Source organism: Antechinus flavipes, chromosome 4 (genome assembly GCF_016432865.1).
Source record: "Antechinus flavipes isolate AdamAnt ecotype Samford, QLD, Australia chromosome 4, AdamAnt_v2, whole genome shotgun sequence".
NCBI classification, from domain to species: domain Eukaryota; kingdom Metazoa; phylum Chordata; class Mammalia; order Dasyuromorphia; family Dasyuridae; genus Antechinus; species Antechinus flavipes.
The window spans coordinates 425,611,156-425,628,883 of NC_067401.1; the positions used below are offsets into that span (position 1 = coordinate 425,611,156).

The 17,728-nt window shown below is 36.8% G+C and overlaps 1 protein-coding gene across 2 annotated transcripts in view; it reads right to left on the bottom strand.

Moving 5' to 3' along the window:
* Nucleotides 1-201: 201 nt before the first annotated feature.
* The window catches only part of PRRX1 (paired related homeobox 1), a 90,490-nt gene continuing 72,963 nt past the window's right edge, over nt 202-17,728 (bottom strand). Inside the window, exons 3-5 of one of the 2 annotated variants that reach the window (XM_051998964.1) lie at nt 15,069-15,250; nt 10,306-10,377; nt 3,435-3,525 (exon numbers count right to left, since the gene is read on the bottom strand). In XM_051998964.1, coding sequence (XP_051854924.1) covers nt 10,323-10,377; nt 15,069-15,250 — 237 coding nt within the window. In that variant the 3' untranslated portion in view covers nt 3,435-3,525; nt 10,306-10,322. Of the gene's footprint in view, nt 3,526-10,305; nt 10,378-15,068; nt 15,251-17,728 lie in introns of both variants that reach the window. The other variant, XM_051998963.1, reaches the window with a different exon arrangement.

Sequence of the window (17,728 nt, forward strand, 5' to 3'; positions counted from 1 at the left end):
TTCTGTTTCTTGGTCTGTAAAATGAGAATGGCCTCAGAAGAGCATTCCAAATGCTAGATCCTAATGTATATATCTGCAATTCTCTTATCCACTGCTCCTTCTTATCTTCATCTCATTTCCCTCAATCTTCATCTCAGACTTTGTAGAACAGGGCATCCAGACATAAAAGAGGCAAGAGACACAAGAGCATAAAACAAGAGATGTGAGTGTTCTTTCTTTTTATTGAAAAGGAATCATTTCTATTCTAGCGCAAACACTGTATATTTTACAACATAAAGCAAGATATAATTTACATAATACATTTCTTATGAGGTCTTTCTACCCCTCAGTGTTGTTCCCTTTTCATTTCATCACCTCTCCTGGTTTCATTTCACCTATTAAATCTTCTATGGACCAGCATCTTTTTATGTGGAGGGGTGGGGCTGGCAGATAGATAGTCTATATATATTATTATCATTATTTGGGTATGGTAAAAGTGAGAAACAGGGAGATGCCTCAAGCTTCATAGTGCCCAAGTTTCCACTTGGCACCTGACCCAGGAGCCAGAGGTCTACTCCTATAAATTCCATATAATACTTGCATTTAAAAAGTAAAAGAAAATAAATGCAAAAGACCATAGTGTTTGTACTGTGTGATAATTCTTGGTGAATTGTAAAGAAAATGGATGTCAATGCTTTGGTTTCTCCAGCAGGAAAAATCCTCTTGATTGATCGGCATTGGTGGCATTTTGAGGTGTCTGGGAGTTGTAGGCCCAGTTTTAAGATTTATCCAACCAGCACTCGGATTATATGTTCAGGACTCTCTAGTTCTTGATTGTCAAGGGAAATCAAGCTGTTTTAAGGGAAAAAAAAATCTCATTTTGGAATGATCCTTTTCTCTCTCTCTATCTCAGAAACCTAAACACCTCTTTAGAAATAATGGTATTTCCAACACCTTCCCTGTTATACTTTTAGTCATCCATCCTCCCTGGAGGTTTCAAAATGCCCAAGATCATATACACTCTTTACAAAAGACAAATCATGACCTTGGTGTTTTTTCATGAGCTACAAGAACAAAATCTGCTAAAGAACCAATTAAGAAATGAGTATGGAAATTCTTAAGGTTGACATCCTCCAGCATTGTTCAGGGGTCCAGTGAGAATTCTCTTAAGTGGGTTGGGATAGGAGGGAAAGTACTCAGTTGTAAACAAGATGATGTAATATGAACCTCCTTTCTATCCACCAGAATACACACAGAATCACAACAGAGATTTAGTGACAGCATGAGGGAATACATATTTGGCCGGATGGCAGTCCATGTGAAGGAATGAAATATTGTCATGACAAACTCAATCTGGTGTGTGAAGGACATGACCGATCTGCATGGGGCATGTTCAGAATGTTGCATCCTCTTCATGGTCTTCACCACCTTGGCCCTCCGCCTAGGACTCTGCAGATCAACCTCAAGTGTTTTAATGATTTGCAATTTATAATGCTAGAGCCAAGCTGCTCAGGAGAAGTATGAATGAAAAACAGGGTTGTCCAAAAGAAGGCAAGTGCTCGTCTTGATTCTCATGTAGTCAATGTGGATTATCCTTTTGGCCCAAAGATAGGATGGTTGAGAAATCTGTAAGTTTATATCAGTCCCCCCATTTTCCAATACACAATTACAATTGTTCATAGCAAGGCAGCATTTCCCTGCTAAAAAATAAGGATACCATCTTTCCTTCAAGATGCTACAAATTGAAGGAATGATTTGAACAAAGGATTAGAACCTCACCACACCCCTGGGAAGTAGGTTAGTATTATGAAACCCATTTTGCAAAAAGTAAACAAGGCACAGAATGGTGATAGAACTCGGTTGAGGTTTCCTGATGAGTTTAAAGCACGACTGGGAAAATCAGCATCAATTCACAAAATCATAAAAAAAAGTACTTGTGCTCCTAATTGTAGGTACTACTGATTCAAAATCACTTTTTAAAAGAAATAGCCTTTTAAAATGGGGATTTATTCTAATGTTTTTAAGAAACTGACTTTCAAAAAGTCTTTTTCAGATTATTGTTGGTTGTAGAAAAGACATGATTAAAATGGCTTTTCTTCCTCTCTTTAAAATAATTTCCACTGTAGAGCAGGCCTTCTCATCATTCCATATGAAATCAACTCCCTCATAACTGAGTGTTATTCCCAAACCCTCAGTCAAACTGTGATCCCTTTAAAGTTACACTACATCAATGAAATCTATTTTGAAAGAGTTGCCCTATATGGTCTTACCTGCAATTATGTATCAGCAAAGAAAATAACCCAGGAGATTAATGATTGATAACTTTCCCTTCATCAGAGATACACAAAGTAGTGGTAGCCCCACTGACAATCCTGATGTTTTCATCTTCGCTGCATCATGTTTGAGAAACCACAAAACCGAGCTTGTAAGATTATTACATATGTATATATAATATATATAAATATATACAGTATATATATATTTAAATGTGCATCTGACTCTCCTTTTACCCGTGGCACCAAGGAAGCAGTAGGCAACACCAGTTACAGATCTCGGGGTTTTGATTCTGCATAGGGCTAGTTTTCCATTTCTCTTGAATGGAGAGACTTTTCCCCATCCCCTTTCAAAAAAGGCTAATGGCAAATTATGGATCATTTTAAAACCAGAATGGCTGATACTTTGGGGAGTGGATGGGCTGTGTCTTATGTTGTTGTTCTTGTTTTTTTTAAATAAGGCTTAATGCTCTGAATCAGCCAGGAAGAGATCAGGACAGGCTAATGACCCACTCTGGACTTTGCTGCTGTTTTCCAGAAGCTATCCCACAAAACCTGCTCATGCATTGCAAAGAGAGAATCAGGGACTAAGTCGGGTTTCTAGGGAAGAACACAGGCACTTTAGAAAGACTTTGGCAATCTTGAGAACCCTCTGAGCTTTTTAAACACTGAGTTGGGCAGAAGGACAGGGAAGGCACTAAGACTCAAGAAGGGTCAAGGGTATAGGAACTTTTTCTGCATGTCTATATAGTTCTGCTGTTATGAATTTTAAAAAAACCAACAGGATAATGAGGGATGGGGTGGACATAGCTGAAGAAGCTTGCATTATACTGAGCAAAGCATAGGTGAATGGAAACAAAAATAATCAAACACAGGAACAAATGGTAGTGATATCCCAATGGGAGGGGAAACATTTGTTAACTAATTTTTTTTTTTCAGTTTGCTCCTCTCCTGCTTTTCTCTGTTATGGTCCCAATATTTAGTTCTGCATTCTTTGTCTGTCTGTGTTTGTTTGTTTTCCCCAGCAGATGAAGCAATGGACAGAGCAAGATAGGTATCTTATGGTGGCTTTCTGTTTGACTTTGTTTCTGGTTTCTTCTTAGGTTTGTTTTTGAATGTTTTTGTTTGTTTTTCTCAGTTGACTGTTGGCACCTGGTTCCTCTGTAAACTATATTCCTTTGCCTTCAGTCTCAGGTTGGCAATGCTGTTGGCCATGTTCATGCCCTGCGCAGGGCTAGTGTTGGCACATGTAGCAGAATAGGTAGCCATAGCACTGTAGGGACAAAGGAGAGAACAGGGAGAAGAAGAGGCGTTAGTCTCAGGAAGCTCAAAGTCTTTGCCAAAAGACGCTCGGAAACCAATTTCAGTGGTTGGGGATGGGGCGGGCCATGGTGGAGAGAACAGATGGGGTGGGGGTGGGGTGAGAAGAAGGAAAGGCATTTGCTCTGTTGGCTCCAGTGAGCAGTGATTAATTTCCAAGAAGGAAAACTTACTGTTGAATGGCAAATGTGTTTTGTCAGTTAACCATGAAAAATACTTCTCGATCTCCCTGCCTGTACTTCTGATCTTAAGAAACATCACTGGGGGAAATCAAGCACTTAGAAATAAGCTCTAGACAATGAGTGGACCAGGAACATGAACCACGTCACCCAACAGCCCAGAACTCCCCTGTCAGTAGTTCTGGATTGCCTTGGAAGACAGGTCCACATAGTTCATGGAGCCAGAACCAGAACCTGAGACTATCATCCCCATTTCAGGGATTTTAGGTCTGTATAAAATACCTTTCCTAGCTACTAATGAAACTAGCAAACCTTTTCCCTTTAAAACAGATCCTTTGGAGGTCTCCTCAGCACTAATAGTTCTGAATTCAGGCACCAATGTCTCAAGAGTTATTCTTTTTTTTCTAGTTATTCCCATCACTGAGAAGTATATAAAGTTGCATTTCATTGTCAAAACTTGTAATTAAGACCTCAAGACCTCAAAGCTTTTGTACTGAAATTTGTAATTAGCGGTTTTTGGTTAGCTTTAGCGAATGCACATGTACACACTTACATGTCCTTAAGAAGAAAACACATATACAAACATACCACATAAATGACTCTATGGTTTGCTATAGAATATTCATCACTTTGAACCTCTTTAAAAAGAGGCATTTAGATTCATTGAAAATGCTCCTATTTTTTTTAATCCAACAAAGTCCTTTTCAACTGGAAAGGATGTTCATAGATGGAATGACATGTGCTTTTCTGTCCCTTACATTCCAATAGGATTCTATCGACCACCAGGGAGTTTATTGTTCCAAGACTCAAGTGGCAAGACCAAAAAAGAGAGAAAAAGAGCTTCTACCCCAAGACAGATAGAATATATCTTTAAGGCTCATACAGTGACGCTCCCTATTGCATCCAGAATCAAATATAATATCCTTTATGTGGCATGTCAAGCTCTTCACAAACTAGTCCCTTCCTCTTACCTTTTCTTACATATCATTTCCTTCTATGAACTCTACTATCCAGTCACAGAGGCCTACTACAGTTCCTTATATCTAAATTTCCAAGCTTTTTGTATGGATTGTCCATATCTGAAATGCTCTTCCTCTCCTTTGCTGCTTCTTAGAATCCTTGGCTTCCTTCAAAACTCAACTCAAATCTTATTTTCTATAAGCCATTTCTTAATTCCTTTCCCCACCGACAACTGCTGGAGCCCTTTCCTTTCTATTCTGTATGTATTTTATATATACCTATTTATTTACATATAGTCTTTCTTATATGAAATCTTTAAAAGTAAGAATAATATTCTTGCCTTTTTAATATCATTAATATTTAACACAATGCCCTGTAAGAGCTTAAACATTGCAAATTAAGGGGCAGCCAGGTGGGGCAGTGGATAGAGCGCCAGTCCTGAAGTCAAAATGACCTGAGTTCAATTCTGGTCTCAGACACTTAATGCATTCCAGATGTATGACCCTGGGCAAGTCATTTAACTCCAATTGCCCTCAGCAAAAAAAAAAAAAAAAAAAAAAAAAAAATTCTAGTTGATTGACTGATTGACAGTCTTTAGGATGAAAAGCTCTCAAATCATTTCATGTGTGCATGTATACACACATTTTGAAGATATATGTATATATATATACTTACGTACATATATGAGTATTTATATATAGTGTATGTGTGTGTATATATATATGTATAAGTAGAGACTGAAAGACAATTATTTTTCAAGTAGTAGGTGTTAGTGCGATATGTGGGGGGAAATGAAGTTTCTTCCCTCCCTCTTACCCATCATTCAGAAGTATCATCATAATTACAAAGATAGTTTTACTATTCAGAAAGAATTGATTATTAAAAGACGATTGTAAATCTCATCCTACTATTCAAGCTATGCCTTTCCAAGCATGACAAGAAATCCTATCCAGTTTCAAATTCCATAAACATATGGAATTCCCCTGTGAACCAATACATCTCAGTAGCAGATGCTATTGGAATTATTAGCATTCTTATCAAGCATACATTTAAGTAACCATGTTCTTTCTAAGGGACTAAAACAAAAGAGCAACAGGATTTAATATCTACACTCATCATAGATGGTGTGATCAGCTTAATACTGGTTTAAAATTTTAATTGTTTAGCCTCTTTTTATTCTACTCACAGTAAAGTTAAAAAAAAGTTTGAAAACAGATCTGAAACATCATATAAATCAGACAAAAAGGACTTTCTATGTAGACTTTTGAACTTTCATATTATGTGGCATTGATGAATACCAGTCCATTTTTCTGAAAGTTAGGAAGAAACTAAACAGCTTAAAGTTCTTTTTTTGTTGTTTTTGTTTGTTTTGTCTACTTTGGTTGGTTGGTTTCTGTTTTTGCCTTCATTCTTCATTTCTGCTCATTTAAACTTTATTTTTATGGGGTGACTTGGCAGGGGAGATAGGTCAGGAGAGAAATTTTCAAAGACAGAAGGAAAGTATGACCCTTTTATCTCTCAAGAGGAGGAAAGAAGAGTCTATTGATAACAGCAGAGAAACAGTTTTGTTTAAAAGTGATGATAGTTTTAAAATTTTGTTGAAGATTTTCATTTCCAGTTGGAAAACTAACCAGCAAAGTTGTTTTACTGACTAGGTTTATCATGGGATATTTTTGCCTATGTATCCAGACACCACCATAGTAAATTTTCTCATGTGATTTAGGTTCTTTCTAACTAAGTTACCACACTAAAATTTGCTTCAACATGAAAGCTGACCAACTACTTCTTTATCTTAGAGGCAAATTGTAGAAATGAAATGTATCTTTGGAGCACAAAAATATGTGGCCTTAGAAGTTCACTTTCAACTAAATAATACTAAAACACACTTTCACCAAAAGTTTCTTGTAATAATATTTCAATTACTATTTGTAATAATATTTCAAAACAGTGAAATGTTGGCTGATAACAGTCACTGCTCCTGTAATAATAACCGTAAGTGACTTAACAAAGACTGATATTCTAGGATATTGTATGATTATAGTAGTTAGTGTTCACAAAGCAATTTTTAAAATTATTAGTGAACTGAATTTTACAATTCTATACTACGTTAATAGATGGTATAATCCCATTCTGTTCCTATTGTCTAGAAAGTCAAATATGACATAGTAAATAATGTCTGGGTTCAATTCCTACCTCTGACACAAATTATTTGACCATGGGTGGCTTGTTTAACCTCACAGTGTCCCCAGGCAACTCTATAAGACTCTAAAGTAAGATGCTTGCTGTTCTATCTCCATGGGGGAAATTTCTATGTTGGAAATTCCCCAAATGATTGAAATCACAGATACCAACCAAAATAGCTAGAGCTAAAAGAAGTAACCTAGTTCTCTGGATATTTCATGACATCAGTCCAATCAACAGCAACGAGTCAGAAATAGAAGTTTCTGCTCAAGCCACTAGAGCAATTATAACTTTATGCCTATGAACTGCAGTGGCATTTTGTGTACACTTTACAAGAGTGTGTCTTATCCACAGGATTTTGCATCTCCCTTTTAGTGAATAGCAATAACTCCTTTAGACTCTTGACTCGCTCATAAAAACTCATCAGCCACAACACAGAAGAGTTTGTGGGTTGTGTTTACAGATTGCTTGATGACTTCAGATTGAATGAAATTTCAACAAAGGGGCAAAGTGTAGATAGAAAACAACTTGCTTCTTTAAATGCTGGGGGTGAGAAGGCACAGAATGATCCCTAATACAAGAAATTCTATGAAGGATTTGGATTTCCAAGTCATCCCCTGCTCTATGGCCTTTTCTCAAGAAAGAAAAAAAAAGTATATCAGAGATTAACTTCGTTTTACTTTTTTCTAAGGCAGAAAATTTACAGATATGACTATTTATATTTAATCTTCTCTTCCTACCCTACAGAACTATTCAAACCCAGCCAAACACTACCATTTTCTACATATAAAGTCCCTGAGATAATGCAAGAATATACTGGAAAGCTATTTTGTTTTTGTTTTTTGTTTTAATACACACTTTAAGACCTCCAACAACTGAATTCTTGGTTAGTATTAACTGTGGAGCTGAGTTTTTATTAGTCATGCCTTATTAATAAGAACCATGCATTTTTGTTGATTTCAGCCATTAGTGCATTTCCATTTTCTTATGAACTGAAGAATTAACATATGACTGGATTCTGTGGGAAAACTGCATTTATAGAGTCTTGGCCACAGCATCAATTGAATTTTGTTCTGAGATTATAATTTCTTTTGAACTATCCCCAGAAATTTCTTTTTTTAACCTTGAAGAGTACATTAGGGAAATGAGGGATGAAAAATAATTACGTAGGTTGCATCAACTGAGTTAACAATTTTGCATTGGAAAAAGGAAGGCTGAAGGTTAGTTAGACTAAAGTTCAGCAAGCTTGAAATTCTTAAGTGGAAGCTAATGGCAGAAATGATTCAGCTGAGCAGATTAGACAGCCGGCTGCCTTTTTAGGGTCTTGATATTTTTGTCACTTATTTGAAATATAGTCTTGTGAATAACTTGGAATTTGGAAGAAGAGGGTTTATAAATACTACATCTGACCTTTACTGTGTGACTTGGGCAACCTTCATATGTCTCCAGGACCTCGCTAAGTCAGCTACTAAAGCATGGATAGGCTTGCCAATTCTGTTGGTTGAAAGAATTTCCTCATAAGGAGTTGTCTACACTGGCAAGTCACATCTCCTCCATATTCAACATATGCAAGAGTTAAAGAACATTTATCATGTCTGGGTCTTGGTTCAGTGGAATCAAATTAACTTTTCAGGTTGCTGTGAGAAGAAACTAGTATAAATTATCATCAATATATGTGGGGAGAAAGAGATAACCTAGCACAGCTATTGAGTCTTTAAATTTGTTTGCATATGTAACTTATGGAAATGAGTCTTTATTTCTTAGTCTCAACTCTATTTTAAGTTAAAAAGACTGGAGTAATGAGTTGATTTGTGTGAAATGAAAGGGAAAAAAAAGAAATTGAACCTAGTTTTTCTGATTCTAGTCTATGGAGTAATAAAAATAATATAGCATTACAAAAGTTGAGATGGGTCATATTCATCTTTACAATTTTACCTCATTCTGATTGACTTTAGTCTAACTTCAAGTTCAATTTAAGTGATCCTCTTGTTCTTTTGGACTTCATTGGAATTAGAACTGGAAAACACAATATGGCTACTGGGATCTACTCTCACATGTTGGTTTCCCAAAATAAAAACTTGCATAAAAATAATAAAATCATTCTACCGTCCATGCCCTGCTCCAGTTTTCCAGACAAGGAGTTTGAAGAAGCTTTCAGGGGTTTTGCTAAGATTCAAAAATTTCTGTCTCTTAATTCTTTGATAAAGAATAATAGCCAGGCCTTTGTCTTTTCTCCCCAAATGATTCTCCAGATAGAAAACTCACTTATAGAATATTGTTCTAACATGTTCTCTGTAAGAGAGGATACTTTACTCATAGAGTGATCATATTGCTTGAATAATAGTAGCAAAGATTATGCATGTACTCCTTACTTTATGTAAGTCATGCTTCTTGAAAAGTTGTGTAAATTAAATTTTGCTCAGTCAAGTCCATTAAATAAACCAGGCAATCTTATCTTTCAAATGTAATTTCTACTAAATCTTTTATAACAAAAATCACCTTCTAATTTTGTTTGTTTTTAAAATTTTAAAATTTGAATGGAAGCTCTTAGAGAGGAGGAAAAGTTCTCTTTGTTTTCTATTTACCTAACACATAACACAACTTGGTAAATATTGAAGGGTTCAACAAGTACATGTGGAATTGAATGAATATGACAATCTGGTTTCCCAAAACAGGTTATAGGTGTACCATGCTTTGTTAAATGGTGATATTTCTTTGTTTAATTTTACCACTTAGAGGTAATATCTGAAAACTTTCATAATTTGACTCATCTAGATACTTGATCTAGAAAAAAATAACTTACAGTTGCCTAGAATCTTCCTTTATCAAGGTGTTTAGAACGTTATCTTTCTAATCCTTGAAACACTCCTATAAAATAGGTCATGGAAATTGTGAAAAAACATCATATCATGGAAATGCTGCTGGATTTGTACTTGAAGGACTTAAATTCAAATTCTAGCTCTATCATTTCCTAATAAAATGTGATCTTGAGCAAATCATTTAACATCTCAGATAATTGTCTTAAAATTGATGGGGAGGGAGGACTCAATTAACTTCTAACATTCCTTCCAGCTCTGAATCTATGATTCTATGTCCAAAGAATAGATTGTTGATTTGACTTGGCTAAGGTCAAGGAAGGAGAAAGGATTTCAAGTTCCATATGTTATGGCAGCATCTTCCCTAGATTCCCTCTCTAAGAACTGTGCCTGATTTGCTTATTCTAACATCCAAGGAAAGGACATAGTCTATTCTGTTTATTTATGGTATTCCCCACCCAAGCACCATCCTGCTTAAGCTTCTGGGAATATATGTATGTATGTATGTATGTATGTATATGTGCCTCTTCCTGAGCATACTACTCCCCATTCAAACCCTGCCCAAGATACCACCCCCTTCCCCCACTGACAAGTTACCTTTTCAGTGTCTTCCGTTAGAATCCGTTATGAAGCCCCTCGTGTAAACAACATCTTGGGAGGGACGAAGATCTATTTTTGAAAGTGTGAAAGGGAGAAATGAGCCAAACGAGTTCAGCAGATGTCAGGCAGCACTGTGACCACGTTCAAATGAGGGGACGGGGACCAAGATGAGAAAAACTGAGGAGGGATGAGGTAGATAATTAAAGGTGTCACCCCTCTCCTTTACTTGTTTTTCTGGGAAGTTTTGGGAAACCAAGCCTGTGAACGACTGCCAGAGCCAGCTATATGGAAGACAAGAATTCACCCACAGGAGAGACTGACTGAAAACAGGCATCTGTCATTTATTCCTCCTTAAGTGAAAGCCAGGAGCCCAGGGACTACTAATATCTACCTCCCTAGGGGACAAACTATTAGGAAGTTTAGAAAATGATTTCCATAGCAGTAAATCTCCCTTTTACCAAGTCCATAATTTACAAATAATTCAAAACTAGGTCTTAAGATAAGAGTATTGGACTAGCTGATCTCTAAGGTTCCTTCCAAATCTAAAAAACATTTCCATGATCCTTAAGTTCTTCTATTTTAACACAGACACCTCCAGAATCTTGTTAAAGCTAAAGAAAAAAATCTTATGAAGACCATGAGAATGTAAGTTTTGAAGGGCAAGCATTGTTCCATATTTGTCTTTGTATTCCTATTGCCTACTTGAGGGCCTAGCACGTAGCAAATCAAATGATTCTTCATTTAGTGATTGATAACAAGATTTTTTTCTCCCTTTGTGACTATAAGATGCTTCAGGTAGTGAATCAGATTGAGATGAAATCCAGAGAACTGAAAAGGTTAAGTAGCAACATGGTATATTGATTATTTCCTCATTACATATACTTCCAGCTCTGTGCTGTCCAAAAGCTAGACTTTACAGTTCAGACTTTATCCTACTTTTTTTCCTAAGGAACCTCTGGGGGATTTAGAAAGGTTCTGAAGGTCTCTATAAGGCTTGCTACCCTTTGACTGGATAACTAAATACATCATGAGCTATCTCAGTGTCTCTATTTCTTTGCTAATATACCCTGGGTTGTGACCCTATTGTGCACCAGTTAGCAGAACTGGTCAGAAAAATGGGCTGTTTAATATTTTTTAAAAATAAGGAAACAAAAAAACTTCAGAGGTTCCCTCCCCCCATCTATAAACTCCACTCCTCTTATTTTTGGGTGAAAATGGTGGGATTGTATCTTAACTACAAATACAGCACTGTGACCCAGGAGGTTAAGTAGAGGGGACAGAAATTAAGGATAATGAGTTGTAATTTTGATACTGCTGAGTTTTGCCATCTAACTTTGGTTAAATCTTCAGCTAGAAAATGGGAGAAATTATAATGAGCTACTACCCATAGAAGGGTCATTATTGTAAAGTGTCAGATAAGTAACCAAACATTGTAGTGCCAGTAGTAAGAATGTCTCCAGTCCCCATAGTACACAAAGATGCTTTCCACCGGTCTTCTTCCTTTGCACTTCCTTTAGATCTGACTTGGGAGCTAAAATGGGGATTATATGCCCTACTTGTCTTCATTATATCAATGCATTGGTAAAATTAAAAAAAAATAGTGCTAAAATATTAAGAGGACATTTAATGTCCCTTTTTTTAAAAAATAGACAAATAGTCATGGAAACACTATATATAAAATTGGGTAACAATATGCGAGGTATAAATCAATGAATTAGGAAAATACATTGATGCTTTATTCTGCTGGAATATTATTGATGAAATGATTGCTTGAAAATTTTACTGCATCCTTCTGTGCAAGATCTGACATAGTCTATTACTGTCACTTGTTATGTATATAAGAGAGGAACTATCCAAGAAGATGTTATGGGATTATTAGTGAAAAATAGTATTGTTAATGTAATAGAGTTGAGAGTAACACTGTAGCTTCTTTGGCACTATGATGATGTCCTCACAATATTTCTTCCTCTCTTCTTTGCACTTTGAAAAATTCAAGTCAGCCCTGCATCTGATGTCACTAACCTTCATGTGTCCTCCTTTCAATTACTAAGCTTTTGAGGAGGCAAGCCAGCCAGTGAAAGATGTTAGTCAATGACTTGCAAGAGATCTTAAAATGTCCTTCCTTTACATTTATAAGGCTGTACCAAAAGTCTTAATGAGGCTAAAATATTTGTTAACTTAGAATAATAGCTTAAAAGAACATTGAGACTTTTGGGTCATCCTGCCTGTACTATTACCGATTTGAATCTTAATATTCATGCTCAGAACATGCTCAGAAAAAAAAAGAAAGATGCAAGCACTAGGGATGTGAATTTCTGTTATAATGCCTTGATCAGCTAGTTGAACTTCACACTTAGAGGGACTTCAGCTCCTGCTATGGACCCATTCTCCTGTCCTCATCTTTTTACCTGGTCTTGAATTCATGTCATTTGTGATTGCTTTAGATGAGATATACATATAAAAATGCATACATGGAAACATTTAGGCATGCATTTAGATATACACACACACAGAAAAGTATACTTTTGCACACATCATAAAACATGTAAGACCTCAGTAAGTCCATGACTCTAGAGAGCTAGCTAATATGATGTAATGGAAAGAGCATAGGGCTTATAGTTAGACTTGCCTTTGAGTCCCAGTTCTGTCTCCTACAAGTTGTGTGACCTCTTTTCCTTATTCATAAAATGAGGATTATAGGATTTAATCTGATCTAACCTCCTCCTTTTCTAGATGAAGTTGTTACACCTATCCTACCTGTATATCAAAGGATAATTGTAAGGATCTGGTGATATAATCTGTGTCAAAGGCTTTTTAGCATATTATATAAATACTCTTATTATTTGGGCCAATTTCAAAGCATCTTATCAATGAATAAGGTCTTAAGTCCCCCATTTATTGAGTGATTCTAAAATGTACTTATTCTTTTTAAGAAACAAAGAAGCAAAATATGGTTTGCAAATATTAAGCAGAGATGTGATTTCCAAAAAATATCTGAAAGACTTTTATGGTCAAGCCAATGGAAAATTTGTGCTCTAAATACCGATTCTTTTCTTAATTACTGGGCATGATTTTCCTCACTTATTCCAGAGAGTATACCTTTGGAGAGCACCTCTGGGAGCAGAGGTGATAAAAAAAATAGGATCTTCTCCATATGAACATTTTTGTACATGGAAGACTTATGGTCAAAACTCTAGCTAATGTCCAGAACAACAATAAAAAAAAGAAAAATCACAAATCATTTAATACATGTATCTATTTAGCTTTCTGGGGATTATTGCTTATTGATTTATCCTCTGATTAGTACAGTTAGAACATGAAAACGTATTATATCAATTCTGATATTTTACATCAGGGAGTTAAGTTCAGCAAGAACACTTTCCTTCTCTAAATTTAGGAAAAGGCCTTGATTATAAATAATTATCTATAGTCAAATATTGTATTTGAGTCCTGGTTCTGCCTTTTTACAACTGTGTGATTTTGGCCAAGTCAATTAACCCCTCTGATCCTTGAGTTTCCTCATTTGCAAAAAGAGAAACATAGGATCATGTTCTAACAGGAAGGCTCTTTAGAATTGTATATCAAGCAGACGTCATTATTTGAATCAATCATTAGTTTTAGAAATAGGATGAATAGAAACATAACAGATTAATGTGCTAATTGGTCTTCCTTTATTGAAAACAGACTTGTTTTAGTCATTAGACACTGCATATTGACATTGAAAGCCTAGGTACAGGACCAAGTAATTTGAGAGGTTATCTACAAGAATATAGGCCCACTGTTCTCTGATCTCTACTTTGCCCTAATTAGGTACTTTTGGCTATGAGTGACACATCAGCATGATCCCATATGGAATAGTTTTAGCTCATAATAAGAGTGATGTTTGTCTGCAGCCCTATCCATCCCTTCCTCCCAGCATTAATTAACATTGGCTGCCAAGCAAAATGTGTAAAAGCAGATATTGCCTCCACAAGAAAGGAAACTGTGTGTGTGTGTGGGGGGGGGTGTATATGTATGTGAATATGTGTTTAGAAATTGCACTTCTGAATATTAGAGCTGTATGATGAAAATTTGGAGAGGAACTCCCCTCATTTTTACATACAAAACACCCCACATAATAATTGTGTCCCATCATAAGAGCCCCATGGGAACTAAATGAGAGCTAAGAATAGGAAAGGAAAATAACTTTAGATACATAGCCATCCCCATCTACTATGAAAGGAACTATGGTCATGAAACAAGTCAGAATTAGCTTGGTTTTTTCTTTTTTTTGCTTTTTATTCTAAAACATTTGTTTTTAACATGACAGTTGCCTTCCATACAACACTCAGAGCCTCAACTACCTTGACATTATGCAAGTTCCTATTTGACCATGATAATACAAGAATCCTTGGATTTATAATGGATAATGGGGGAGAAGGGAGAGGTTTGTTCCAGGATGGTTGCAGGAGGGAAACTGGGTAAGTCTTAATCATCTTTTCTGTGGAATCCTTTCCCCCATCCTCTCCCTTTTCAGTGTTCATGAGTCCAGAAGAGACTGCTGATGGCCTGACCCTCTCTCTTCTGCCCCAAACCCTGCTCCTGGGGCAACTAGTATTCTCCCGCAGAAAGCTGGGGGTGCCAACAAGATGAGTGTCTCTGGAGAGGCTAACCCAGAAAGAAATTTCGGTCAGCCACACAGGCAGCATGGATACAACTGCAGTAAAGCGTGTGGAAGTGGAGCAAGGGAGAGTGTGCCATTCATTCATTCATTCATTCACCTGTACGGAGAGGCTGTCCCCCAGGAAAGATAGTCGGTGGGTCTTGGAGCAGGACGAGGTACAATAGGCTGTTCCACTGCAGTCACATCCCCTGAGTAGGATTTAAGGAGGGAAGCATTTTTATTGGCCAGCATGGCTCTCTCATTCCTGCGAAACTTGGCTCTTCGGTTTTGAAACCACACCTGGAAGGAAGGTGACAGAGAGAGGAAGACAGAGAGAAAAAGAAAACAACAACAACAAAAAAAGTTACACAAATGAAATGCTCTCTGACTTATTCTTTGCTGTTTTTCTCTAAACACTGAGAGCTTGCAATTTTTTTTCCTATCATTTCCTATCATGCTCTGATTGTGGATCCCCAGTGAGCCATGATGAAAAGCTGATTGTGTGGTCAATGGGATGTGATACTAAGAATTTAATTATTTTCATTTTTACTTCCTTCAATTTTCCCTTATTTCCTTCTCCATATTTCCTTCTGCATTGTTGTTCTCAAACATTTAGTTCCCCTATTACAACTACCTTGTATTTACCTCACTTGTATATGCTTTTATGTGTGCTCATACAATCCACTTCTTTCACCAATAGAATATAGGCTCTTTAGGGTCAGGAACAAGGACTGGACCTGTGGCATTATTAGTATAGGGAGCCAAATAGGTACCTTTTCTACAACTTAAGAGTCTTAAGAGAGTTACCCTGAGAAGCTCACTGGCTCAGGGTCACAAAGCCAGGAAGTGTCAGAGATAGAATTTAAATAGAGTCTTCTTGACTCTAAGGGTAGCTTTCTGATTTTACTTCTCACTTTCATCTTCTCTTATACAACTCCCTGGACTTTCTCATCTCTCCACACACTTTCTCACCCAATGTCCTTTAGCTCCCACTAAGTGAGTAATCAGTTCTATGCAGAAAATCTTAGATCTACATCTCCAACCTCAATCTCTCTCATACATTCCCATTCCACAACTTTCCTGATGTTCAATTTGCAATTTCTTATAGAAATCTCAAAATCAACATGTCCAGAACAGAGCCCATGTTTCTTCCCAAACTCATCCCTCCTCTAAACTTCGCTCAGTCTTTAAAGTGTATCAGCTAATCCCTAACCTCTCAGTATTCTTAATTCCTCACTGTCACTCTTCCCACATTCACATATAGACACATTCAGCTACCAAATCTTGCTATCTCTGATATCTCTTGATTCGAACCCTACCCTTACACATCCTTATGACTATGACTCCAGTTTGGATTCTCATCACTTCCTGCTCAGATTATTAAAACAACCTCCTAATTTTCTCCCAAGCTCAAGGCTCTCACAAAACTACCAAAATGATTTTCCTAAAGTATAGGTCCAACCATATCACTTGCCTACTCAATAAACTCCAATATTTTCTTAGAAAAAATATTGTCTAGGATCAAATATGAATTCTTCTGTTTGGCATTTAAAGCTCTTCACAACATGGTCCCAAACTACCCTTCCATTTTCATTAGGCATTACTCCTCTTCCCACAGTCTATTGTCCAGTCAGATTAGCTTTCCTTTCCTCACATGGGATATTCTAATTCTATTTGTGCCATCACACTAACTTATCCCATTCTTGAAACGCACTAACTCTTAACCTCCAGGAATCCCTGGTTTCCTTAAAAATTCAGCTCAAGAAATATCAACAGGAAATCTCCCCTAAAGCTACTCTCCCTCCCCAATTCCTGGTATTCTGCCTTCCCCAAATTGACTCATTTATTTTATATTTATTTATTCTGTACATCTTCATTCATGTATTTTTTGTCTCCCCCAGTAGCATGTGGCCTCTGTGAGGGTAGACACTGGTTCATGTTTGTTTTTCTATTTCCAGCACCTAGCATGGTGCCTGGCACTTCCTAGGGGATTAATAAATGCTTGTCACTCAACTTATTGGCTTTGAGGCAGTTCTGCTGCTTTTTGAACCATAGAATTATCCGTACTGTCTGTCTTTCCTTCCTGCAAATAGCCAGCATACATCTCTCTCCTGTTGAATGCCAACCAATGGTAGAATCTTGATCAGAGTTATCTCAGGAATTTTTACATACACAGAGCTCTTATTTTTCTTCCTCATAACCACTCTGTGTCTCTGAAATACAATATTCATTTCATAATACTTCCTGAATGCCCCTCTAAGTGATTAAAGAAACATCTCTAAATTATTGAAGGTGAATCCAAACTAAACAGTTTTTCCTCCTTTCATGTCTTGATGTGTATTTTAGGGCTAAGTACTGAGCTTCTTTACAAGCAAAGATGTTCTGGCTTCCACATACATAACAGCTTGGCTAAAGGTTTCATCCTGCTCATTTAGTGGCTATTAATAATGGAATATGTGTTCTGCTCTTCTGGCAATGGCTAAAACTTAGATGGGGGAGAGGAGATCAGGAGGGGGAGAAGGGGAGATCAGGAGGAGGAAAGAGGAAGGACCAGCCTAATGTAAAATGAGTTTTTGCCTTTTTTATTTGATTGGAGGAGCCCCTGGTAATCCCTCTGCCTCTGAAATATCTTGCTTTGATACTTTCCATTTTTTCAGAAATACTGTCAATATCAACTCTTTTCAAAATAGACCTGGAAGAAGATGCATTTAATTGTTACCCATCACTTCTACTTTGCTATGAGTTAGGGTTATATCCCTTGGGGCTGCTTAGATGAGA